General features: G+C 38.7%; 8 protein-coding genes, 1 non-coding gene and 1 pseudogene across 12 annotated transcripts; 8 read left to right on the top strand and 2 right to left on the bottom strand.

Moving 5' to 3' along the window:
* Positions 1-1,087: 1,087 nt before the first annotated feature.
* On the top strand, positions 1,088-2,832 carry LOC106377365 (DNA-directed RNA polymerase III subunit RPC10). Its single transcript, XM_013817589.3, has 3 exons — positions 1,088-2,009; positions 2,091-2,181; positions 2,473-2,832. Exons 1-3 carry the CDS (start codon positions 1,914-1,916, stop codon positions 2,595-2,597), a joined length of 312 nt encoding a protein of 103 aa, XP_013673043.1. The 5' UTR covers positions 1,088-1,913; the 3' UTR covers positions 2,598-2,832.
* Positions 2,833-2,942: 110 nt separating this feature from the next.
* Positions 2,943-6,864, top strand: LOC106377357 (bifunctional fucokinase/fucose pyrophosphorylase). Its single transcript, XM_013817579.3, has 7 exons — positions 2,943-3,319; positions 3,495-3,744; positions 3,822-4,186; positions 4,274-4,400; positions 4,487-5,491; positions 5,566-6,269; positions 6,351-6,864. Exons 1-7 carry the CDS (start codon positions 2,978-2,980, stop codon positions 6,741-6,743), a joined length of 3,186 nt encoding a protein of 1,061 aa, XP_013673033.1. The 5' UTR covers positions 2,943-2,977; the 3' UTR covers positions 6,744-6,864.
* A 116-nt stretch (positions 6,865-6,980) lies between these two features.
* On the top strand, positions 6,981-8,427 carry LOC106377362 (protein LEAD-SENSITIVE 1-like). The gene is made up of 2 exons (XM_013817585.3): positions 6,981-7,324; positions 7,575-8,427. The coding sequence occupies exons 1-2, from the start codon at positions 7,231-7,233 to the stop codon at positions 8,288-8,290; spliced, it is 810 nt and encodes a 269-aa protein (XP_013673039.1). The 5' UTR covers positions 6,981-7,230; the 3' UTR covers positions 8,291-8,427.
* Positions 8,428-8,553: 126 nt separating this feature from the next.
* Positions 8,554-9,915, top strand: LOC106377363 (ORM1-like protein 2). The gene is made up of 3 exons (XM_013817586.3): positions 8,554-8,866; positions 9,140-9,288; positions 9,561-9,915. Exons 1-3 carry the CDS (start codon positions 8,681-8,683, stop codon positions 9,697-9,699), a joined length of 474 nt encoding a protein of 157 aa, XP_013673040.1. The 5' UTR covers positions 8,554-8,680; the 3' UTR covers positions 9,700-9,915.
* Positions 9,916-10,473: 558 nt separating this feature from the next.
* Positions 10,474-12,379, top strand: LOC106377358. Of its 4 annotated transcripts, none has more exons than XM_013817580.3 (3): positions 10,474-10,632; positions 10,989-11,096; positions 11,193-12,379. In XM_013817580.3, exon 3 carries the CDS (start codon positions 11,218-11,220, stop codon positions 12,238-12,240), a length of 1,023 nt encoding a protein of 340 aa, XP_013673034.2. In that variant the 5' UTR covers positions 10,474-10,632; positions 10,989-11,096; positions 11,193-11,217; the 3' UTR covers positions 12,241-12,379. The 4 variants fall into 4 exon arrangements, with proteins under 4 accessions (XP_013673034.2, XP_013673036.2, XP_013673035.2 ...); XM_013817581.3 differs by having other exon boundaries at positions 10,593-10,829; XM_048765480.1 differs by lacking the exon at positions 10,474-10,632 and adding an exon at positions 10,635-10,790.
* A 1,764-nt stretch (positions 12,380-14,143) lies between these two features.
* On the bottom strand, positions 14,144-15,519 carry LOC106375033 (ethylene-responsive transcription factor ERF023). Its single transcript, XM_013814934.3, has one exon. It carries the CDS (start codon positions 15,455-15,457, stop codon positions 14,861-14,863), a length of 597 nt encoding a protein of 198 aa, XP_013670388.1. The 5' UTR covers positions 15,458-15,519; the 3' UTR covers positions 14,144-14,860.
* Positions 15,520-17,336: 1,817 nt separating this feature from the next.
* LOC106374064 lies at positions 17,337-20,579 on the top strand (annotated as a pseudogene).
* Positions 18,326-18,397, bottom strand: TRNAQ-CUG. Its single transcript has one exon. It is a non-coding gene; the product is annotated as a tRNA-Gln (tRNA).
* On the top strand, positions 20,543-22,064 carry LOC106377366 (cyclic pyranopterin monophosphate synthase, mitochondrial). Its single transcript, XM_013817590.3, has 3 exons — positions 20,543-20,791; positions 21,014-21,658; positions 21,872-22,064. Exons 1-2 carry the CDS (start codon positions 20,663-20,665, stop codon positions 21,620-21,622), a joined length of 738 nt encoding a protein of 245 aa, XP_013673044.2. The 5' UTR covers positions 20,543-20,662; the 3' UTR covers positions 21,623-21,658; positions 21,872-22,064.
* On the top strand, positions 22,060-23,159 carry LOC106375034 (pathogenesis-related protein 1A). The gene has a single exon (XM_013814936.3). It carries the CDS (start codon positions 22,258-22,260, stop codon positions 22,987-22,989), a length of 732 nt encoding a protein of 243 aa, XP_013670390.1. The 5' UTR covers positions 22,060-22,257; the 3' UTR covers positions 22,990-23,159.
* The last annotated feature ends 471 nt before the right edge of the window (positions 23,160-23,630 follow it).

Here is a 23,630-nt window from a genome sequence, read left to right as displayed (position 1 = left end):
ATACCTGTTCAACTATTTTGTAGACTTCATGACAAATTTTTTAAATATTTCTTCTAACATATAAAATCATGTAATTTATAAAAAGATTAATACAATCAAAATATCATACAATGCTGTTTAGAACAAATTGGTTTCCACCAAAAAATTTATACTCTGACATGTTTTAAATTAGAAAATAAAAAAAAACTAGTAGCCGTTTCAAGAAAATAAGATAATCATAAAATTGGCTTTCGAGCTTTACTCAATGCAAAATAACAAATAATACTTTTAGAATCAATATTTCCAACATTTTTTTTTTACAAATGCATAAAATGACTGAAACATTTAATCTTTTTTGAGATATCGAAGATCATCAACAATTTCCCAGCAACTTTAGTTTTGACAAGCTCATCTCGTTGAAGCTACAATCACATGTCTAATCAAAAGAATTTGATAAGCAATAGAAACATTCTTATTACATTTGACACTTGCAACAAATTTGATAACTTTGCTACGTCTCATAGATAAACTAGATAAAGTCGTTTGCAACATTCTTAGTTAAATTCAGAATGCAAATCATTTAAATTGATATCTGAAGAGTTGCAATGTTCTGACAATTCTAAGACTTGATAATGAAAAACCGTAGTTTTTAAATCCTGAAAAGAAAAAAATGGTAAGGTGTTGAAACCGAAGCTTTATAAAAAAACACTAAAAAACTGTTGATTTTGAGAATATCCGGAAAACTATAATAATCATAAGATTATTCTTTTAATTTTAGAATCTTCGAATAAACCAAATCTATGTATATCTATCAAAAATAGAAAAAAAAACAAACAGGAAATTTGAACTTTATTAATTAATCAAAAACTGAATATAATGCAAACCAAATAATTAACTAATTAAAAGTTTTAAAGATAATAACTAACTAAGATAATTAAAATACAAATAACTTATGATTATCCCAAATCTACGTCGCATTATAAGGTTGTTTAAAAAATTTAGAAGAAGAAAATGAGTAGTAATTTCTTAAAAGCAACCGTTAGAAAAATGAGGTAGGAATACAAAATTAATAACAGAAAAAAAAACTAAAAAGAAGCTATATACACGTTGGGATTTTTTTTTTTTATTTTGACATATGAGGTTTTATTAATAAAACATTTCAAACCCGAACACCGGGGATTACAAGATGGAACATAAGATCCAAAGACCAAAACAAAGCCGGCGATTACAGAACACACCAATCCCGGAAACACTAGCCGGCGGTTAAAAGATTACGACCCCAGAGCCAAACTATAACAAAGAACTTTAAGGCAAAATACATAGCCTAGACAAAGCAAATACATCTAAACAGAACATAAACTAGAAACCCTAGATGAAAACCAATACCGATCAAAAGAAAAGAAACCAGCTTGTTAGCCAAAGCAACCGTCGCTGTAGCCTGTCCTCCAGATCCAACTAAAACTTGCCATTGGCCTTTGACGCGACTCCAACCTCCGGCAAGGCCAAACGAAGCCTTCCGAACACCAACATCCTCAATACAGCCGGTAATAGTTGACCAACCACCACTAATCACAGATCTGACGAGATCTGTGTCGATGGAGTCCGATTTCATCTTCTCCGCTCAATCCATAGAAGTGAAGCTATAGACCAGATCTGAGTACATCTATAGAAGAAGAAGACCTTAAACCGTAAAGAACATAAGCCCACCTTCTCACAGTGCAAACGACACAGACGTCGTCGATCGGAGAAGGTCAGAGGCGAACAAAACTTTTTTTTAAAAAAATGAAAATTTGATGAAAATTGTTATAACAAAAAAAAAATGTTTTGGGCTCTCGACTCTTCCTATTGGGCCCTAGGGCAGGAGAACACCTAATGTCCTTCCCTCTCAGCCGTTGCGCTTGATTAGAGAAATAGCAGACTTTTGTTCCAGCTAGATGGAGTTCTGTCCAACATGTGGGAACTTGCTGCGTTACGGTCAATCACAGTTCTTCTGCTCGACATGTCCTTACATCGCCCGCATCGAAAGACAGGTTTTGTTTATAATTCCTACTTAAACTAAATCAAAAACCCAAAAAGTCTTTTATATCTCTCTCTCTGGGTGCTTTGAACAGGTTGAGATAAAGAAGAAGCAATTGCTGGTTAAGAAATCCATTGACCCGGTTGTGAAGAAAGATGATATTCCAAAAGGACCTGAAACTGAAGGTATTCTTCTGAAACTTTCATTCTAACAATTAGAAACATGGTTTGATCTATCAGTATTCTTAATGAATCGATGATTGGTTGATGGAAAGGGCAAACCAATAAAAATTGGTAGAACACTTGAATTAGTTAGTAAAAACGTACAGCATAGATCTCTCTTAGTTATGAAAGCGTTTACCTCAATTGTTTTGCTCGTTAATCAGAATGGATCCCATTTATTTTTCACCTTCGATCTTCTTTAATATATACCAACTAGTTATTGGATTCATTTTTGTGTGTGTGTTTGTTTGTCAGCGCCATGCCCAAGATGCGGGCACGACAAGGCATACTTCAAAACAATGCAGATTCGTTCAGCGGATGAGCCAGAATCGAGATTTTATAGATGCGTCAAGTGCGAGCAAACTTGGCGCGAGGAATGATCCCTTTATACTCCCCTCCCCCCACAACAATAAAAGAAAGCAAATCTATGGCTCTTTCAGTTTTTTTTGTTGTTGTTGTAACAATGGCAATTTTCGATAGCTTTCGGAGTTATCTGCCTTTTTTTTTTTTTTGTTTTTGGGATTGTTTCTGTGTGATTTAAGCAGTTTTGATGTTCGTTTACAGTTTCTTATCAACCACAATAAAACGTTCATCTGAATGGATTTTCTTTGTGAATCAACTCTTATGCAAAGTTTTGTTCGGACAAAGATCAGTTTGGACACGTACATACCTTGTCTTGTCTGTTTGACTTTTGACCAGCTGTTAAATAACTTCCCTCTCCTTCCTCTGTCCACTAAACCTCCAGATTTGATTCCGAAAAATGGCAGGATCCTCGAGAAACAACAAACAGAGGAAGAAGGCTGACCTCGCCACGATCCTCCGCAAGTCGTGGTACCATTTGCGTCTCTCCGTGCGCCATCCCACCAGGGTCCCCACTTGGGATGCGATCCTCCTCACTGCCGCCAGTCCCGAGCAGGCCGAGCTCTACGACTGGCAGCTCCGTAGAGCCAAGCGTATGGGACGTATAGCTGACTCCACCGTCACTTTGGCCGTTCCTGATCCAGACGGCAAGCGGATCGGCTCCGGCGCTGCCACTCTTAACGCCATCTACGCTCTCGCTCTGCATTATCAGAAATTAGGGTTCGATCCCATTGCTTCAGAGGTAATTGTATTGTCAGGTTATATCAATTTTGGAATATATCTGAATGAGATCAGTAGTTGATTTGGTCCAGGAACTTAGTTAATCCGGATCTAGCATTGTGCAATGAACTCTCTCATTTTTTTCTGATCTGGATCTATCTAAATGTCACTAGATTTTATTTGATGTTTATGTTTAGGAGGAAGTTGCAAATGGTAGGTGTGCTCAGTCCTCTCCCATGTCTTGGGTTAGATTCCTCTCTGAGAAGCATGTGTTGATGCTTCATGCTGGAGGTGACTCCAAGAGAGTGCCTTGGGCTAATCCCATGGGCAAAGTCTTCCTCCCACTTCCTTTTCTTGCTTCCGATGATCCTGATGGCCCTGTTCCTCTCCTTTTTGATCACATTCTTGCTCTCGCTTCATCTGCAAGGCACGCCTTCGGTGATCAAGGTCTTGTATTCCAGTGCCATATTCAAACTGTGTTTTAACCATTTGATTTGATCTTGACTTTTTTTTAACTTATGAAGGTGGATTGTTCATTATGACCGGGGATGTCCTTCCATGTTTCGATGCTTTTAAAATGACTCTCCCTGAAGACTCGGCCTCCATTGTTACTGTGCCCATCACTCTTGATATTGCTTCCAACCACGGTGTCATCGTCACATCCACATCCGAGTCTCTTGCCGAAGGGTTTACTGTCAGTTTAGTGAATGATCTTCTCCAGAAGCCTACAGTAGAGGAGCTTGTCAAGAAAGATGCAATTTTGCATGACGGACAGACGCTCCTCGACACTGGGATCATATCTGCGAGGGGCAGAGCATGGTTGGATCTGGTCGCTCTTGGATGCTCCTGCCAACCGATGATCTCAGAGCTTTTAGGCTGTAAAAAAGAGGTCCGTTGTCTCATATTTTGTGCAGCTTGTAGTTCTTCAACAGCAACTGGCTGGCCTCTTTACATAGGTAACTGTGATGACTTGCAGATGAGTTTGTATGAAGATCTGGTGGCTGCTTGGGTTCCCTCAAGGCATGATTGGCTACGAACCCGACCTTTAGGAGATCACCTTGTCAACAGTCTAGGGAGGCAAAAGATGTACAGCTATTGCACGTGTATGTTTCTACTCATCCCATAATTAGCAACTGCATTTCATTACTCTTTTTTTTTTTAACTCTTTCTATCATCTTGTGCTACTCAGATGATTTGCAGTTTTTACATTTTGGAACATCAAGTGAGGTACTGGACCACTTGAGCGGAGATGCTTCAGGAATCGTAGGTCGAAGGCACTTATGTTCCATCCCCGCAACTACGGTTTCCGATATTGCAGCCTCTTGTGCCATCTTGTCTAGTGAAATTGCGCCTGGTGTCTCCATTGGTGAAGACTCGCTTATATATGATTCAACAGTCTCTGGTGCTGTACAAATCGGTTCCCAGTCCGTAGTTGTTGGCATTCACATCCCAAGTGAAGCTCCAGAGAGTTTCAGGTTCATGCTTCCGGACAGGCATTGTCTCTGGGAGGTCCCGTTGGTGGGACACAAGGAGAGAGTCATTGTCTACTGTGGTCTCCACGATAATCCAAAGAACTCGATTCACAAAGACGCAACTTTCTGCGGTAAACCGTTAGAGAAAGTACTCTGTGATCTTGGCATCGAGGAAAGTGACCTCTGGAACTTCAAAGCATCATCACAAGAGAGATGTTTGTGGAATGCTAAAATGTTCCCCATTCTCACATACAGTGAAATGCTGAAGCTAGCGTCGTGGCTGATGGGTTTAGATGATGGGAGAAGCAAGGAGAAGATAGCCTTGTGGAGAAGCGCAAAACGTGTGAGCTTAGAAGAGCTGCACGGATCGATAAACTTCCCTGAGATGTGCAGTGGCTCCAGCAATCATCAAGCTGATCTCGCGGCGGGAATCGCTAAAGCGTGTGTGAACTATGGTATGCTTGGGAGGAATTTGTCTCAACTCTGCCATGAGATTTTACAGAAAGAGTCACTAGGATTGGAGATATGCAAGAAGTTTCTGGATCAATGTCCCAAATTTCAGGAACAAAACTCTAGAATTCTTCCAAAGAGTCGTGCATATCAGGTGGAAGTTGATCTTCTGAGAGCATGTGGGGATGAGGCAAAGGCGATAGAGTTGGAACATAAAGTCTGGGAAGCAATTGCGGAAGAAACTGCTTCAGCTGTGAGATATGGTTTTAGAGGTAATAAAATCTATCTAATTACATATGGACACAGCTGTGAGATAGATAACTCTTTTGTTTGTTTGTGGTTTCAGAACATCTCTTGGAATCAAGCGGCAAGCCTCCTTCTGAGAAGAATCATATCTCTCTTTCTCAACCAAGAAGGACGAAAGTTGAACTACCAGTTCGTGTAGACTTTGTAGGAGGTTGGAGTGATACACCTCCATGGAGTTTAGAGCGTGCGGGCTGCGTCCTCAACATGGCAATAACCTTAGAAGGCTCACTTCCCATCGGCACAATCATCGAGACAACGAATGAGAAGAGTGGAATCTCAATCCAAGACGACGCTGGAAACGCTCTACACATCGAAGATCCAAGAACCATCAAGACACCCTTTGAAGTTAACGATCCATTCAGGCTTGTTAAATCTGCTCTGTTGGTAACCGGCATTGTTCAAGAACACTCCACAAGGTTAGCAATAAAGACGTGGGCTAATGTTCCTCGTGGCAGCGGTCTAGGAACCTCTAGCATCCTAGCTGCAGCTGTTGTGAAAGGACTTTTGCAGATATCTGATGGAGATGAAAGCAATGAGAATGTTGCGAGGCTCGTCTTGGTTCTGGAGCAGCTCATGGGTACTGGAGGTGGCTGGCAAGATCAGATAGGTGGATTATACCCAGGGATCAAATTCACTTCAAGCTTTCCTGGAATCCCTCTGCGTCTTCAAGTTGTTCCTTTACTCGCATCTCCACAGCTGATCTCAGAGTTGCAGCAACGCCTCCTCGTTGTTTTCACTGGTCAAGTAAGTAACAACAACAACTACTGAGAGGAGGAAGAAAGAGAGTTTTTTTTTGTCTTGATGCATTTTTTTTTTGTAAAACAGGTCAGGCTAGCTCACCAAGTCCTACACAAGGTTGTAACAAGGTATCTACAAAGAGATAACCTCTTGATATCAAGCATAAAGCGTTTGACCGAGCTGGCGAAAGCCGGGAGAGAAGCGTTGATGAACTGTGAAGTGGATGAGCTTGGGGAGATAATGTCAGAGGCTTGGAGATTGCATCAAGAGCTTGATCCGTATTGCAGCAATGAGTTTGTGGACAGGCTATTTGCGTTTTCGCAGCCTTATAGCTCAGGTTTCAAGCTTGTGGGTGCAGGGGGTGGAGGATTCTCGCTTATATTGGCTAAGGACGCAGAGAAGGCTAAGGAGTTGAGGCAGAGATTGGAAGAGCATCCGGAGTTTGATGTCAAAATTTATGATTGGAGTATCTCTCTCTAATACTACTAATAGCGTGTGATCTTTTGCCTTGTTTTTCTACTTTTATAAAGCCTTTGTAATTTTATTTTTACTGGAACTTTGGAAAGAATAAAAGAAATGTAAACAAACATCCTTTGCTTCACCTACTCCACCAAGTAGTTCTTTTCTTTGCTTTGTTACGGTTACCTACCTATGCACCAACGCCATGCACGGTGAAAATACTATATTACCCTCGCCTGTAATCAAGGTAAAAAGGGACCCCGGAAAATCAGCGACTTTGGACCTCGTTGGTCGCATTTGGGATTTGGAGATAACGCCGTTAGAAGATTCCGTAACGAATTAGCTCACCCGCTCCAGTTCGTTCACCCAATCATATGCCTTTAGCTATCTAGCTGACGTCAGATCCCACCGTCAGAGCTCACACTTGTAACAACGTTTGCTGCATTTTCCAGAAAATCAAAAGGGAAAAGCTTTGTGTATCGAGAGAGAGAGAGAAGAAGAAGGAAGAATGGGTTTGCTAACGAACAAGATGGAGAGAGAGGAGCTAAAGGCAGGAGATCACATCTACACTTACAGAGCAGTCTTCGCTTATTCTCACCACGGTAACTTCCCAAAGTTTGTTTCTTTTTCTTCTCTGTTTCTGGAACTGTAGAAAGTTGTTGACTTTAATCTATAGATAGATCTTATAAAAGAAAAAGCTTTTGACTTTGTTTAATCTCTACTTAGTGTGAAATCTCATTGACTTTATCTGTATATTCCTCTGTTGATGATTGGATTGGATACTGTTTTAGACACGCCATCGAACTCTGTTGAGCTTTAATTTAATTGGTTGAGAGGAAACATTTATTGCAGGAATCTTTGTCGGTGGATCCAAGGTTGTTCATTTCAGACCTGAGCACAACCTTAATTCTTCATCTTCTTCTTCTCCCATGGAGTCATTCACCTCAGCTTCTTCTTCCACTGAAGACATCTGCCCAACGTTTCCAGATTGTGGTTTCAGACAACCAAACAGCGGAGTGGTCCTTTCTTGTTTGGACTGTTTCCTCAAGAACGGCTCGCTCTACTGCTTCGAATACGGAGTCAGCCCATCAGTTTTCCTCACCAAAGTCCGCGGAGGCACCTGCACAACCGCGCAATCAGACCCGACTGATTCAGTCATCCACAGGGCAATGTACCTTCTCCAAAACGGATTCGGAAACTACGACATTTTCAAGAACAACTGCGAGGATTTCGCGCTCTACTGCAAGACAGGGTTGCTTATAATGGATAAGCTGGGTGTAGGGAGAAGCGGTCAAGCTTCATCGATTGTCGGTGCTCCTTTGGCTGCAGTACTCTCTTCTCCTTTCAGTCTGCTGATTCCAAACCCCATAGGTGTGGCGACGGTGACAGCTGGAATGTATTGTATGAGCAGGTATGCGACTGATATTGGAGTTAGAAGGGATGTGGTGAAGGTGTCCGTTGAGGATTTGGCTCTCAACCTTGACGTGAAGAGCATTGAGCAAGTTGAAGAAGAAGAAGAAGAAGAAGAAGAAGAGGAAGAAGATTCTGATACCGAGTTTGTTAGGTGACTATATGATCATTTGAGTCAAGTGTTGATGGCGTCGTGAATCATGTTATGGAGTGTATTGTGATGGATTATAGTGTAACAAAACTGCAAGTCCAATAACTTGGAACACTCCATAATCCGTTTAGTTTGTCGTTAAAATTCCAAAGTAGGAACTAAACGCCACCGTTTTGTCAAATGCTCAAGTAGGAACTAAACGCCACCGTTTCATGCTTAAAAGGCAGTAGTCGTCTTTCACAAAATTAAATTAAACTAAACCGAAGATCTGGAAAGAGAGAGAGAGTTGTGAGTTTCCAAATAAGCTTCCTCCTTTTGATCGGAGAATCAATCAATCAATCGTCGTCTCGAAATATCTTCTTAGATTTGGATCCAGAGGGGGAAAAAGAAAAAGGAGATGGCGAAACTGTATGTGAAAGCGGTGGCGCCGCCGGATATGAACAGGAACACGGAGTGGTTCATGTATCCAGGGGTGTGGACGACTTATATACTGATAATCTTCTTCGGGTGGCTAGCTGTTCTCTCCGTCTCTGGCTGTTCCCCTGGGATGGCTTGGACCGTTGTTAATCTCTCCCACTTCCTTGTAAGCTGCCTCCTTCTTTAACAATATTTGCCATTGTGTACGCTCTTCAATAGGGATTGCTGGATTTGAATCTGGTTACGAGTTTCTCAGTTTTGGTTATTGATTAGTTTGGTTATCATACCTTTTTTTTTTGAGTTGATTGCGATTGTGAATTGATATTATCAGTTATAGCAATGTCGTCGAGTTTATCAGACTTTTTAATTAAAGATGCAATTTTTAAAGGCCAGTTTTGAGTAGAGAGCATAATTATTTTGGTGTGGTATCATCACACAGGTAACTTATCACAGCTTCCACTGGATGAAAGGAACTCCTTTTGGGGAAGACCAAGGCATCTACAATGCTCTCACCTGGTGGGAACAGATGGACAACGGTCAGCAACTTACCAGCAACCGCAAGTTCCTCACCGTCGTTCCCATTGTCCTGTATGTCCCTCTGTTTCTGTTTATTTATTAATTGCATTCTCTTTTGAATGGAGTAAACCTTAAGACTCATTTATATTCCCGCAATCTTAAACCTAGGCCTTACTCTGGAGAACTCAAACTAACCTTCTAGTTTTTGAGTTGATGAGCTTTGAGATTTAGCTCTTTATCTTCTCTTCTGTCACTTTGTATCTGACATTATAGATAAGTTTTCTTGTGGTTTTAATCGAACAATCTTTAATGATATACATTTTCTTTGTAAAAAACAAATGCAGGTACTTGATAGCATCACATACAACAGATTACAGACATCCATGGCTGTTGCTCAACACACTCGCTCTCATGGTTCTTGTTGTCGCCAAGTTCCCTAACATGCACAAGGTTCGCATCTTCGGCATCAATGCTGACATGTAAGTCAGCTTCTTCTTCTCAGCAGATCCATCTCTGTTACGGTCAGAGAACAGGAAGGAAGAAGAAAAAAGGGGATATAACCAAAACATATGTATGCGTTTAAATGTTCATATGAATTGGTTTATTTATTTATTCGAGAGTTATATGCTTGCTGGATATTTTGTAAAGTAACTAATTTTGAAGCTTCGATCTTCTTATTCATAATCTTTTCTGGTCAAATTAGCTGGGGCTCACTTACTGGACTTAAGATACAACAATAGTTAGGTTTAAGGTTGGCACAAGTATGCTGCATGCCGTGACTCGAGAGTTATCCATACTAACTAACACGAGGATGAGTTTGATTTCAGTGAGAACACGTGGGTGGGTGACTACAACATCTCTAGTGACACGTATCCGACCGAAGTACACCTGGTTATTACATATGCAATATATGAACATTATTTCACTCGTTTAATCGTATAGTAAAGCACTTGGGAAAAGATCAAATTACAGTGGTTCAAGATGGTTAATTTGATAAAAATGGTGTTAGGGGTAAACTTTAAAGCCGACAGAAGGAAAGGAAAGGAATGAATGATTAATCAAAGCTTAGAATAAGACTAATGATATTTTTGTTTTTCCCATCGTGGTGGGTCCATGTAAGAAAAAATAAATACGTCTTATCCTTTAAATAAATGTGGGGGTCTACACTATGTGAAACCGTCGATTCTCCCTTCAGAAGACACGTGTAGTCAATCCAGCGGCTTACCAAGCCAACAAGTGATTGAAACTGTGTCGTTTTGGAACTCAAAGAAACTTTACGAAACTGTGAAAATGGGTTCGAATCAAAAATGGGGGACAGAGTGCGAAGGAAGAAAGAAGCAGAAAAGCCAAAAGCTTCGGTTGGAAGATCATTTTAATAGAGAGAGATTCAGTGGAATCTTCGAATTAATTAAAATGGTATCTTTACTCTGCTTTTTTCTTAATGATCTCTTTGTGCACAAATCTCTTTCTCCTCTCTGTTTCTGTTTTCGTGTCTGATTTACATAAAATTTACTCACATCGATCGTTTTTGTTCGATCTGATTGTTTTTCTCTCGAGCCAGAGATGGTTCCATCGTACGGCTTTCCCTTCTGATATTAAAATTTTCTGACAAAGTTAGTAAAATTTCATTTGTGCTCTAACAAGTTGATTTTGGTGATTAGATTTATATTCTTATGCCTCGTGGATCTGTTTCAGAAATTCAATTATGATTTTTAGGCTGAGATTGAAATAGTGATCATTGACTGTTTAATATATATTTTTTTTTTGTGAAGATGCTTGAATGATCGATCGCAGCAAGACTTGCGTCGTGTTATGTTGCTTAATTAAAGTTCTCGCTTGTATATTGGATTAATCATTTGCTTAGAAGCAATCGATCTATGGTAAGAAGAGAGAACAAGTTTTGTTTTTTTTAATTCATAAAATCGAATATTTTTATCTTTTGATTTTGCCATTTAATCCTCTCTTTAATTTTTCAGGGAGTCTTAACATTGATGTGATAAAATGGGAGCAGCTGAAGTAAGAGCACTCTGGCAAAGAAGAGCAAGCCGTTGCTTTCTTGTTCATGAAGATGCTACAATGCCTCCGAGGTTAGCTTGTTGCTGCCACCAACAACAACAACAACATTCTTCTTCTTCTTCTTCTGGCAAAAACAGCTTTTCTTCTACAAGTTTTGGAGATTCCTCTGATTTCTCTTCCGATACCAAATGGTGGCTTAAAGGAGGATCAGCTGGTTTTGATGAGGAGATTGCAAACTCCTTCCTCCAAGATACCAAATTGCAACAATTCGTCGACTTGACCAAGATAAGTAAAGAAGAAGAAGAAGAAGAAGAAGACTATAGCTTTATTAGCAAGAAAGATACAGCTACAATGCCGTGGTGGAGAAGCGCTACGGATCAAGATGAGCTAGCTCTCTTGGTGTCCACTAGATCCGTTGATCATCATATTCAAAACTGTGATCTTCCTCCGCCTCAGAAGCTCCACAAGAGCATTCACTGCACTACTAATGGTGAAAAAGGGTTTCAGACAGCAGTTATTAAATCACCATGGAAGCAAGGTGCTTGGAGTGATCGGTTTGAGAGCAGCAGTAATAGCACAGATAGCAAGAACACGAGTCCAAAGTCTTCTCCTCAGAGCGATGATCTAATAAGCAAAGCTCAGCTTTTAGAAGCTCTAAGGCATTCTCAAACCAGAGCAAGGGAAGCAGAGGAAGCTGCCAAAGAAGCTTGCGCTGAGAAAGACCGTCTGGTAACTGTCTTGATGAGGCAAGCGAGGCAGATTTTAGCTTACAAGCAATGGATTAAGCTTCTTGAGATGGAATCTCTCTATCTGCATATGAAGGAGGAGGAAGAAGAACAAGGGCATGTCGAAGGAATGAATCTGAAGAAGAGGATGCAAAGAGGGAAGAAGAAGAATAAGAAAATGGGGGAGATTGGGAGATATATGATGGCTTTTGCGTTGGGGTTTAGTCTCATTGGTGCTGGTCTGCTCTTAGGTTGGACTGTTGGATGGTTGTTTCCCTTCTAGAGTCTTGAAAAAAACGTCTTTTGTTTGATCTCTGCAGGAGTTTAGGTTTTCACTTTGCCTCTAAAATTGTGTGTTATGTGTGTTGTCTTCATGTATATATGTGTGTGATATTTCCTTCCAATATATAAGTTTAATAGTATTAGTTTAGATCAAAAGTTTGAAAATGTTAGGAATCATTTCCATACTTCTAAACAATTTCAAGACCCAATTTACTAATTAAGACCGTATTCAACCCAATTCACTAACTAAAAGCCCATATGTCCTTGAAACCTTGTGGCTACAACTAAAGCAATCTTGTGTCTTGCTGGCAACGTTAGGTCTTTATTTTCATATGATGCCTCTTTTAGTATTGACGCAACCCTTTAAAGCAATTTTAAGATTTTTAGTTTAAAATGGGTTATGGAAGCTTTAACTAATCACTTGGATTCATTTCAGCTTTAGACTGCTACAGTTAGTTCTTTCCGAGCACCCGGACTGGCTGGCTATATGAAAGATTATTTGTAAATATGAAATTCTCTCACTAAACTGCAAAAATCCAAATATCAGTATCAGTCCACTCACTGATTCATATGAGCTTAAAAGATATTTAGAGAAACATCAAAATAGATATATACCTCTGTTTTTTCTTATGGATGGCCATTTATTATTTTCTCATTATTGGTCAAATATGATATTATTTATCCGTTCTAACTAAATAGTAAATAGTTGTAAGAAGACAAACAAAAAGTGGAATATGGTTGTAAGATGCGTTAATGAATTTCCAGCTGAAAGAAGTTTTATAGATAGTTGCCATACTGCAACGGTTCACAATTAATGTTTTTTTTAACATCAAATGCTTATATTAAAATTAAACGCCGGATGCTAAATTGGTTACAACCGAAAAGATACTCGACGGAAACTGAGAAACCAACAAAACTAAAACATAGCAACAGATGAAAGTGGCTAAGGAGAGAAAAAATTCGTAGAGTATCTTCAGTTGTAATCCTAGAACATGCGTTCGAAAAGACGCACAAAAGTCGAAATCGACGCTGAAAAACCCAGTCGAAATTGACGATCACAATGAAGCTACATTTTCATATTTTACAATAAGACCAATATGTATTCGATTTTTTTGGAATCGACTTCTGAACGACTAGATAGCTCTGGAGTGAAGATGCAATTTAAGACAAACAAGTCCTTGTCTCGAATAATAAATTCGAGTGTCGTTTTAGACGTGATTATTCAACACGTAATATGTGGTGCAAAATCGTATCACGACGATGCAAGGACAAATACTAATAATTTCAAAGTTCACTAACAAGACAGCTCTTGGTTCCATGCGGGTACACTTTCCGCGTTCTCGTCTTATCGTGTGTCCTACATGAAAATAATACTATTACTTTTGAACAAAAAAAAAATACTATTACAGTACTACAACTTAATATGCACATGTCAAAATGTTTAGTACGTGTATTAGGTCAAATAATTACTTCTTTATGTCTTATGATATGTCGAGCTTAGGGTCGGACTGGTTATATAAAGGGTCCGATACGTTTACGGATGATCCTTTCTGGACAAAAACATATGTGTGGTCCATTTCTTAGCATGTATATCTAAATCGATCTTAATTATATTCTAGAGAAAGATTTATTAACAATTAACAATTTTCATGTTTCTTTTCGATCGCGATTTTGATTCATTAAACAGTATTTAGTTTTTGTTCGTGATACAAATGCTTTAGGAAAACTTAAAAAATTTAACTTTCATTTTTTTAATAAGCATTTTGATCAAAGAATTTTCTAAGCATAGCTTATTTATTTGCGTCCATGAAAACTGAGTGCATGGTTATTATTAGGAAGTAGCAACAACCCTAAATTTCAGTACATCAGTTAAAGTTAGTATCATTATTACTTATGCAAGCAAATTTATGTAATTAAAACTGTATAAGAACACACATATACATATTTTTTTCAAGATCGTACAAACTTGAGAGCACCTCCAATGGGGGTTCTACCCATTGAAGTTCTAAAGATTCATATGTGTATAAATATATGTTGTATATATATATATGTATGTGTGGAGTCCATTATTTTGTGGAGAACTCCACCCTTAAGGTTCTAAAACCTTTGTTTTAAGAACCTTATGATTAACCCGGAGTTCTAAGGATGAAGTTTTTAACGGAAGTTAATAAACTGTTTCTTAACTTTTAACTAAAAAAAGCTAAGAACCGGTTCTTAAATAAGGACTTTAAGAACCGGTTCTTAGTTTTTTTAGTTAAAAGTTAAGAAACAGTTTCTTAATTTCCGGTAAAAATTCCACTCTAAGAACTCCGAGTTAATCATGGTCTTAAGGGTGGAGTTCTCCATAAAATAATGGATCCCTCACATACATACACATATACAAACATATAGTTATACACATGAATTTTTAGAACTCCAATGGGTATAACCTCATCGGAGGTGCTCTGATAGTATCTATATAATATTAATCACGTCACCGTCACGTAAAACAATAAACTAGAGACAAATAATAAAATGCATAAAAATATACTTGCATGCATCTAATCGATCTAGCCAAGACAGTAACGATACAGCGCACACGTATAGTGAATACGCAGAACACAGTCGACAACTACATGCACTCACAGACACGCCATGAACTGATACTGATACGAGTCTTCGTCCACCAACCACGTGGCATCATCTCCGGCAACGAAAGGCTCCGGCGACCACCCACATCTGGTCATCATAAGCTCTGGCAGCTCTATGCCTTCCCAGAAATCATCTCCATCTCCGATATTTGCCACGTCATCTCCCGTTTTAATGATCTTGACGGCGTTGGCCGCTTTGGCCGCCGCGACTTGGATATCTCTGGCCGTACACGTCGACGGGCGAGGTAAATCGTCGATTTCGTCGGGGAAGTTTAGCTGAGCTTTTCTTCCTTTCAGACAAAGCGCCGCCACGTCGTAAGCTTTAGCTGCCATCTCCGGTATCGGAAAAGATCCGAGCCAAATCCGAGATTTCTTTCGGGGCTCTCTGATCTCGGAAACCCATTTTCCCCATCGACGTTTGCGAACTCCGTGGTACACTGGATGCCTCGTCGCCGAGAAAGTTTCTCTACCGCCTCCACCGCAAGATTTAACTGCAGTATCTGCGGCTGGTTGTTCGTTGTTGGTAAGTGGTGGTGGTGATAGTTTCATTCTTTCTTGTGATGTGGTTTCACTCACTGTACTCAGCATTTATAGCAGTGTTCCAAAATGATAGGAGTATAGAAGGACGCATAAACAGGGTATATAATACTTTTACGTGAAATATAAATATAAGATAAATATATATATACATTATTGCAAAAAAAAAAACTGAAAATAAATATATTTTAAATCCAATTTTATGTATATAAATATATATTTTAATATATATAAATAGTTTTAAATTATAAAAATTAAAGCCATTTTAATAATATAAAGATGATAAATTTAAAATGATTTTGCAACAATTATACTAATATCCACAATCATATAAATACATAAAACAAGTAAAAGTAATATAAATAATATCATTAATAAAATATAATAATAATATTAATAGTTTATTTTTTGAATATTAATGCTTAAAATTCGTCTAAGCGTCCGTGTAGATCGCATAATGTCCGCCTAAACGCTATTATTTGCCTGAATTATGTAAATCCGCACAAAACACTGTATAATATTAAAACAGTACGATTGGTTACCGTATAGCGCATGTACGCCGCATAGGCAAACGCCTGGACCGTATTTTAAAATATTGATTTATAGTCTCATCCAGTAACCAAAAACGTTACGTTCCCATGCGAATTTACATAAGTGACCTCCAACATGATAAAATTTAAATCATCGAACTTATTTTTTTTAAATAAAAATTCACAGAACTGTCTACCGCCGATTACTTTAGTTGATGAAAAATGAGTGTTGTAGAACATGTTAAAATTGTGAAGTCAGCCAGCATGGTATATTGTGTTCGCATATATACATATATGGATTGTTACAGTAATTAACGGAATCGAATCAAACCAGTAATACATTTTAGAAGCGAAAATGATTCTAATATTGCATAAGAACAAAATTTATGAACATGATTTATTGATGTCCCCAGTAATAAAGTCTATATATGTCAAATTGAACCAAAAAAGTGTATATGTCAGCTCTCTGTCTCCTATCATACGGGAGTGGTGGGGAAAGGTTTTCAATAGCTTAAGGTACTGGTGATGTCCTATCCTATATGTCTGCAGTTAAGTAAGATTGGAATAAATAATACATAGCACTATCTCTTCAGATTTCGTAATCAACATGCATATATTATAGTTTGGACAACGTAAAAGCTAAAATAATGATATTATGAAAAAAAACTAGCTAGCAACTTCTAACATATTAGAAGAAGAAAAAGAAACAAAAAATTATTATTATTGTTTTCTTTGACAAAATAAAAACATCTTCTGTTTTTTCGTCCTGGTAAATTATGAACTAATTAAGTCCAGAACTTGTTTTTTAACTCAACCAAAAAAATAAAAAGAAAAAGAAAACCAAAACATGCTACTATATACTACTAGCATACAAATCACCCTTTTGACATATATATACACATAACATTTACACATTAAAGTTTCGATGTGAACATGTATATACTAAAATAATTTACTCCAACAAATTCAGGAAATCTTCATGCTATATTGTTTGTTATTTTAATTGAGATCGCTTTATTAGGTGTAATTGCTTAGTGCATGCATGCCATTTTCGTGAAAATATATCTACAAAGAAAAACCACGTCTTCGTACGGTGATTTATATACTGACATCAAAAGGGCATTTGATAAATATTACCTGAAGTATATGGCTTCCACTTTTTAACCAATCACGTCTATATAAAAATAATTTCCACACATATAAACAAGGACATTAAAAGTTACTCCGAGTAATATTCTGGGAAGAAAATACTACCTCCGTTCCCGAAAGTAAGATGTTTTAGGTTTTTTTCTTGTTCCACAAAGATAGATTTTCTATATTGTTAAGGTATTTTTTTATACTTTTGAGGAACATTAATTGAGAATATTTGAATTGATTAAATTTCATTGGTGGAAAGTTATTGGAAAGTGTATAATAAAGTAAAAAAGTAAATTAAATTATAAACATTTATTAAATTCTTAATAAGCGTGCATACTCTAGAAAATCTTACTTTCAGGAACAGAGGGAGTATTATTTAAAGATATCTACTCTCTTTTGGGAGGAAATAGGGAACAAGTGGAGTTATAAAACACTCCTTCTTACATCAGATCATTTACGGCTTTGGCTTTACTACCAGCTAGAGATATATGATCAGTTTGCTTCCGGTGCTTTCTTGAAACAGTTAAACATTGTTTAATTTTTCTACAGGAAGTAACTGTGTGTGCATGTGTTTGTGACGTCTATTTCTCGATGAGCTTTGAGTTATTTTTTGCTTACTTACATAAGATGAGCATTAAGTTTTGGTCGGTGCCTTTACCTTTTCGTGAGTTTTTGTTAGATATTAAGTAGTTCTTTTTATGATTATGTTTTGGTTGGTACCAAAAAGGTGACGATGATGGATTTTGTAGAAATAAAACACGGGGTTAAAATGAATATATCCAGGTTTAATTATTAACCGTGGTCCGTGGGGAAGCCGATATGGGATAATAAAAATGAGTGGCATCCATACAAAATATACTTTTAGTATTCAATTAAAAAGAAAAGAAAAACTTTTTGTTATCAATGAAGAACAAAGTTTACAGAAATATAATTATGCTTACCCGTACATCAGCCCATTCTGACTTTAAGTGGACTATATGTACCATTAGGGAGAAATGTTCACTTGTTATGCGTATCCCCTCATTTATCCTTTGATGATATAAATGTTAATGGTGAAACATATACAATGTTTCGATTATTGTGGTACAATACTGAAAGAAAGAGAGGGGGTGCCTTCCGGAACGCGGACACAGGTGGTGCATAAAATAAATAGCCTTTGGGAGAGACAGAAGAAGGTAGAAATAAGTGGCTAGACCATGAAACCATTTGTCCTAACCGCTTGACCATGGAACTAGAGTTAGTTAAAAGAAAAAGGTTCCACCGAGACTTGAACTCGGGTTATTGGATTCAGAGTCCAATGTCCTAACCGCTAGACCATGGAACCACTCCATAGTTGGCCTTCAGTTGTTCTTACTGAACAAATGTCATTTTTACATATTTCCTTTCAGTTTCGATAACCCCAAGGACAAAAATTGCAACCTTTCTAATAGTTTTCTGACATTATATTGATTTTCTGTCTGCGCTCAGTTTTACATGTATTTTTATCAAGATGCGATGTCTCTTCCGTGAGCTAATTCTGTCCTAATAATCCGATTCAAAGAACATGAACATAGCATGTAGTTTGTCAAAGTGCACCAAAGAAAGAGGTATAAAGTTTTTATCTAAATATTCGGGAAGTTGGGTGAATGGTAGTTCTAACAAAAACGTAGCTAAGAGTATCTTTCATTATTTGTTATATATTAAGACAACAAAGACTGTAAACGAATGAAATGTTTCTATCGAATCGAACACAAAATGTAAGATTCGATGATTTTATTGTTGGCTTTTTCTCTCTTTGCTATTCTCTCTCTTAATGTTCTTCTATGGAGATGGCTAAAAGTTTCAGCATGTAAAACCCAAAAGTTTCCTCCAGGCCCACTAAGGTGGCCTATTTTAGGCAACCTTCTCCAATTGGGTCCTTTACCTCACCGGGATATGGCTACGCTCTGTGACAAGTACGGCTCATTAGTCTACCTTCGGCTTGGAAACGTCGATGCCATCACAACGAATGATCCGGATACCATCCGAGAGATTCTCTTCAGGCAAGATGATGTTTTCTCATCGAGGCCTAAAACACTCGCCGCACTCCACCTGGCTTACGGATGCGGGGATGTAGCCTTAGCGCCAATGGGCCCCCATTGGAAAAGAATGAGGAGGATATGCATGGAACACCTACTTACAACCAAAAGACTCGAATCTTTTACAGCCCAGAGGGCTGAAGAGACCCGTTACCTAATAGCAGATGTCTACAAAAGAGCAGAATGCGGAAAACTCATAAACCTTAGGGAAGTATTGGGTGCTTTCTCTATGAACAATGTGACCCGGATGCTACTAGGGAAGCAATTCTTTGGGCCAGGGTCTGTAGTAGGTCCAAAAGAAGCTCAAGAGTTTATGCATATAACTCATAAGCTGTTTAGGCTGTTGGGTGTTATTTACTTAGGCGACTACTTGCCGTTTTGGAGATGGGTGGATCCGTACGGCTGCGAGAAAGAAATGAAGGACGTAGAGAAGCGTGTGGACAAGTTTCACACGAAGATCACCGAGGAGCACAGACGGACAAAACGGGAAAGGGAAGATAATAATAATGATAACGGAGAAATGGATTTTGTTGAGGTTTTACTATCTCTCCCTGGTGATAATGGGAAAGAACACATTGAAATCAAAGCTCTCATTCAGGTATTGTTATTGATTTATGACTAAGTTCATTCATGCATCAAACTCATTACGTTTGTTTATGTTAATATTTTTTTGATAAGTTTGTTTATGTTAATATCTGACTGTCTTTTAATTGTTTTACGTTTATATTTGTAATTTGAGTGGGACATGATAGCGGCTGCGACCGACACGTCTGCGGTCACGAACGAATGGGCTATGGCTGAAGTGATTAAACAACCACGAGCGATGCGTAAAATTCAAGAGGAGCTCGACAATATTGTAGGATCGAATCGGATGGTCGATGAATCTGATCTAGTCCATTTTACGAGAGACGTTCCGGATGCATCCGGCCGGACCGTTCTTGATCCCTCACGAATCCGTTCGACCAACGACGGTCAACGGCTATTACATCCCAGCAAAGACACGAGTCTTCATCAACACACATGGGTTGGGTCGAAACACGAAGATATGGGACGACATTGACGAGTTTAGGCCCGAACGACATTGGCCGGTTGATGGTAGCGGAAGGGTCGAGATAAGCCGCGGGGCGGATTATAAGATATTGCCGTTTAGCGCGGGGAAGAGGAAGTGCCCCGGAGCTCCGTTAGGTGTGACGATGGTGCTAATGGCTTTGGCTCGGCTGTTCCATTGCTTTGACTGGACTTCGCCGGAAAATATTGATACGGTCGAAGTTTACGGGATGACTATGCCTAAGGCTAAACCATTGTGGGCGTTAGCTAAGCCACGATTGGCAGCTCATTTGTACAAATAGTACAGTTCGTATAACCTGAGCTATATTTCCATTTCGGTTTAAAAAATTGTACCAGGCTCAAATTTCGGATATTTCGGTTTTAAATGTACGGTTCGCTACTCTTTTCTTTCCGGTTTAGTAGAACCCTACTTTTAGTTTTTGTCTCTTTCTCTCATCCTGTTCTGTCTCTTGTCGTGAAATAAAATGTTTCCGACGCTCCGTCGCGCCATGTTTCTCCGTCGATTTCCGACGGTGATTTCTCCGGCGAAAAGGGCTTTCAGCAGTAAATTTTCCGATGAAATAGATCTCCGAATATTAAATGAGCTGAATCAGGTTTTCTTACTCTCTAATTAGCTACACTAATCTTGTTACTGCTTTGGAGTTCGTTTCTCCGATGATAGACTAGTGAGGGAATCAAAAGAAAATTTAACGAATATTTCAAAATCACTGATCTTGGGTTCACGATTATGCGAAACTAAAGGCTTTAAAGTTCGTTGCTTTCTCCATAGATTCCTACATCTTCGTTGGATTTTAGCTGATCGTTTGGTGTTTCAGGAAATGCAATCAATCTTTGGAGCTGAACCTCCTGCGACTATGGATTACCCTGAGTTGAATTCCAGTATTGGATCTCTGGAATTTACAAAACCGGAGAGTTCTAGGCAATATGAACAACCTCCCAAAGATATGTCTAAGCTAACCCATGTCGGCGTCTCGGGGGAAGCTCAGATGGTGGATGTTTCTTCAAAGGACAATACTAAGAGAACCGCATTGGCTTGCTGTAAAGTCATTCTAGGCAAAACAGTTTTCGATTTGGTCTTAGCCAACCAAATGGGGAAAGGAGACGTTCTCGGAGTGGCCAAGATCGCTGGCATCAACGGAGCTAAACAAACCAGCAGTTTGCTCCCACTGTGTCATAACATTGCTCTTACGCATGTTCGCGTTGACTTGAGATTAAACCCTGAGGATTTTAGTGTTGACATTGAAGGAGAAGCTTCTTGCACTGGCAAAACCGGAGTTGAGATGGAAGCTATGACTGCTGTGTCAGTTGCCGGGTTAACTGTTTACGACATGTGCAAGGCTGCTTCCAAAGATATCAGCATTACAGATGTGAGGCTTGAGCGTAAAACTGGTGGAAAGAGTGGGTATTGGTCTAGAGGCGAGTGAACACAGCCCAACACTTGTCTCCGTATAGCTATGGAGGTTAGCTTTCTTTTTTCTTGGCAACATTAAATCTCTCATGAATCTTGTTATAGTTAGATCGTTACAAGAAATTTAGGAGGATAAGATAACATAATGTGTGTATATGATCATCAGGAAGTGCTTATCATAATAGACCGTCAGGGAATCACTATGTTCTTTTCTCCATTTTACATGATCTCTAGTTGTGATTTTTTTCTTATTCGTCAATCACAGATTACGCGTAGACAAAGCTATGGCTTGCCTGGACCAGGATAACCGGTCTCAGAAAAAAATTTGGTTGATGAACCAACCGGTCAAGTACGTCTTGTGTGAAGTACTATATTTTTACCACTTGGACCTTAAATATTTTGCCTAAATGTAGTTTTAACTACCATTTTTATTCCTAATGGCATTCCGATATTCAATATTCACCGTGCGTTGACTTTGATTGACTTGCAAAGTTGAAAAGGATAATTTTATATTTAACGTTCATAAATAGAAACAGTTACCTATGAATCCGTTCCGTCTCACAAATTTTACCGTAGAGTTAATTATACTTTTACCTAGATTTAAGTAACCAACTCTCCGGTCAAAAAACTTGCATTTTTCTTTATTGAAAAATGGAGCTTCGTAAACGGGGATTACGAGCTCCCTTTATCATATTCGTCGCCATTGTGTTATTCCTCCTTCAGTTTTGGGCTGTGACGGGCCAGATTAATCACAGCGAGCCTTCTACAAAGATCTCCGTTAACTCTTCGTCAGGGACAAGTACTCGCTTTCTGTCCTCATCATCACCACTATCGTTAACCGGGAAACGATCCTCATTCAGGTTCAGGTGGAGGAGAAGACGACATCATCGTAACAAAGTAAACAGAGCGAGCATTCAGTTTCTATACGCACACAACCTCATACGAGCCCGCGTGGGAGAACCACCGTTACGATGGGACGGAAGACTAGCGGCGTACGCGCGTAGGTGGGCGAGACAGCGTGTTGGGGACTGTAGGCTTGTTCACTCCAACGGTCCATATGGCGAAAACATATTTTGGGCGGGACAGAATAACTGGAGGACCATAAATATCGTTAAAGTGTGGGCCGACGAGAACAAGTTTTACGACGTGAAGGCTAACACGTGCGAGCCGGGGCAAATGTGTGGACATTACACGCAGATCGTGTGGAGAGATAGCACGAAGGTTGGGTGTGCACGTGTGGATTGCTCAAATGGTGGCCTTTATGCGATTTGCGTTTATAATCCACCGGGAAATTACGAAGGTGAGAACCCGTTTGGAAATTATGAAGACCAGATTGGTCTTGTCCGGGAGGATCCACCGGCGGTGGTCGTTACTCCATTTTAACTTGATGTCTTGAAAGCAGAGGACATGGTATGGTGGCGGCAGAATCTATTTTTAGTTGTTAATTTTTCTTTTCCTCTGATTCTTTTTATTTTTTTCGAATGAACTAACTTTGGGTTTATTCAGAAGAATTATCATCTAAAAACTGATTCAATAAACAAAATAATTTACATATTTCACAATGAGCCATTAGTAAACAAGTCGAAAGTGAAACCAAATGGGAAGAGAACAATTTTAATAAAAATATGTTCTAATTTCCTACTTTTTATGAATTGAACTCCCGAAGAGAATGGCCGAAGAACGGAGTAAAAGCTCAATGATTGTAAAAGCTATGTATTCTCTTGCTTTGAGGAAAAAGCTTTTTGTTTGCACTCATAGGCCTGATATGTTGTGATGGCTCTTTACATATTGGGTCTTTTGTGGTCTATTAAACGGTTACTGAAGAATTAGTTTATCGCATTTAAAAAAAAATATTTGAAAACCACATATCTAAAATCTCAATATATTATTTATTGATAGATGAAAAGAAAAATAGTTTATAAAATAATATTAATTGGTAAATGGAAGTCAAAATTTTACATTTAATACATGACTAGTTCGATTCTCCGGCTGAAACCCATTTACCACTGAGCCAAGACCACTTG

This window comes from Brassica napus, chromosome C8, assembly GCF_020379485.1.
Source record: "Brassica napus cultivar Da-Ae chromosome C8, Da-Ae, whole genome shotgun sequence".
In the NCBI taxonomy this organism is placed as follows: domain Eukaryota; kingdom Viridiplantae; phylum Streptophyta; class Magnoliopsida; order Brassicales; family Brassicaceae; genus Brassica; species Brassica napus.
The sequence above is the reverse complement of the archived record's forward strand: the minus strand, read 5'-3'. Positions and strand labels throughout refer to the sequence as shown.

Excerpts from the sequence above, each read along its gene's own strand:
- LOC106377362 (XM_013817585.3), top strand. The coding sequence starts at position 7,231 with ATGGGTTTGCTAACGAACAAGATGGAGAGAGAGGAGCTAAAGGCAGGA. Across the intron at positions 7,325-7,574 it reads CTTCGCTTATTCTCACCACG|GAATCTTTGTCGGTGGATCC; the intron begins GTAACTTCCCAA and ends CATTTATTGCAG.
- LOC106377358 (XM_013817580.3), top strand. The coding sequence starts at position 11,218 with ATGGGAGCAGCTGAAGTAAGAGCACTCTGGCAAAGAAGAGCAAGCCGT.
- LOC106377357 (XM_013817579.3), top strand. The coding sequence starts at position 2,978 with ATGGCAGGATCCTCGAGAAACAACAAACAGAGGAAGAAGGCTGACCTC. Across the intron at positions 3,320-3,494 it reads TCGATCCCATTGCTTCAGAG|GAGGAAGTTGCAAATGGTAG; the intron begins GTAATTGTATTG and ends GTTTATGTTTAG. Across the intron at positions 5,492-5,565 it reads TGTGAGATATGGTTTTAGAG|AACATCTCTTGGAATCAAGC; the intron begins GTAATAAAATCT and ends TTGTGGTTTCAG.
- LOC106375034 (XM_013814936.3), top strand. The coding sequence starts at position 22,258 with ATGGAGCTTCGTAAACGGGGATTACGAGCTCCCTTTATCATATTCGTC.
- LOC106377363 (XM_013817586.3), top strand. The coding sequence starts at position 8,681 with ATGGCGAAACTGTATGTGAAAGCGGTGGCGCCGCCGGATATGAACAGG. Across the intron at positions 8,867-9,139 it reads TTAATCTCTCCCACTTCCTT|GTAACTTATCACAGCTTCCA; the intron begins GTAAGCTGCCTC and ends ATCATCACACAG. Across the intron at positions 9,289-9,560 it reads ACCGTCGTTCCCATTGTCCT|GTACTTGATAGCATCACATA; the intron begins GTATGTCCCTCT and ends AAACAAATGCAG.
- LOC106377365 (XM_013817589.3), top strand. The coding sequence starts at position 1,914 with ATGGAGTTCTGTCCAACATGTGGGAACTTGCTGCGTTACGGTCAATCA. Across the intron at positions 2,010-2,090 it reads TCGCCCGCATCGAAAGACAG|GTTGAGATAAAGAAGAAGCA; the intron begins GTTTTGTTTATA and ends TGCTTTGAACAG. Across the intron at positions 2,182-2,472 it reads AAAAGGACCTGAAACTGAAG|CGCCATGCCCAAGATGCGGG; the intron begins GTATTCTTCTGA and ends TTTGTTTGTCAG.
- LOC106377366 (XM_013817590.3), top strand. The coding sequence starts at position 20,663 with ATGTTTCCGACGCTCCGTCGCGCCATGTTTCTCCGTCGATTTCCGACG. Across the intron at positions 20,792-21,013 it reads TATTAAATGAGCTGAATCAG|GAAATGCAATCAATCTTTGG; the intron begins GTTTTCTTACTC and ends TTGGTGTTTCAG.
- LOC106375033 (XM_013814934.3), bottom strand. The coding sequence starts at position 15,457 with ATGCTGAGTACAGTGAGTGAAACCACATCACAAGAAAGAATGAAACTA.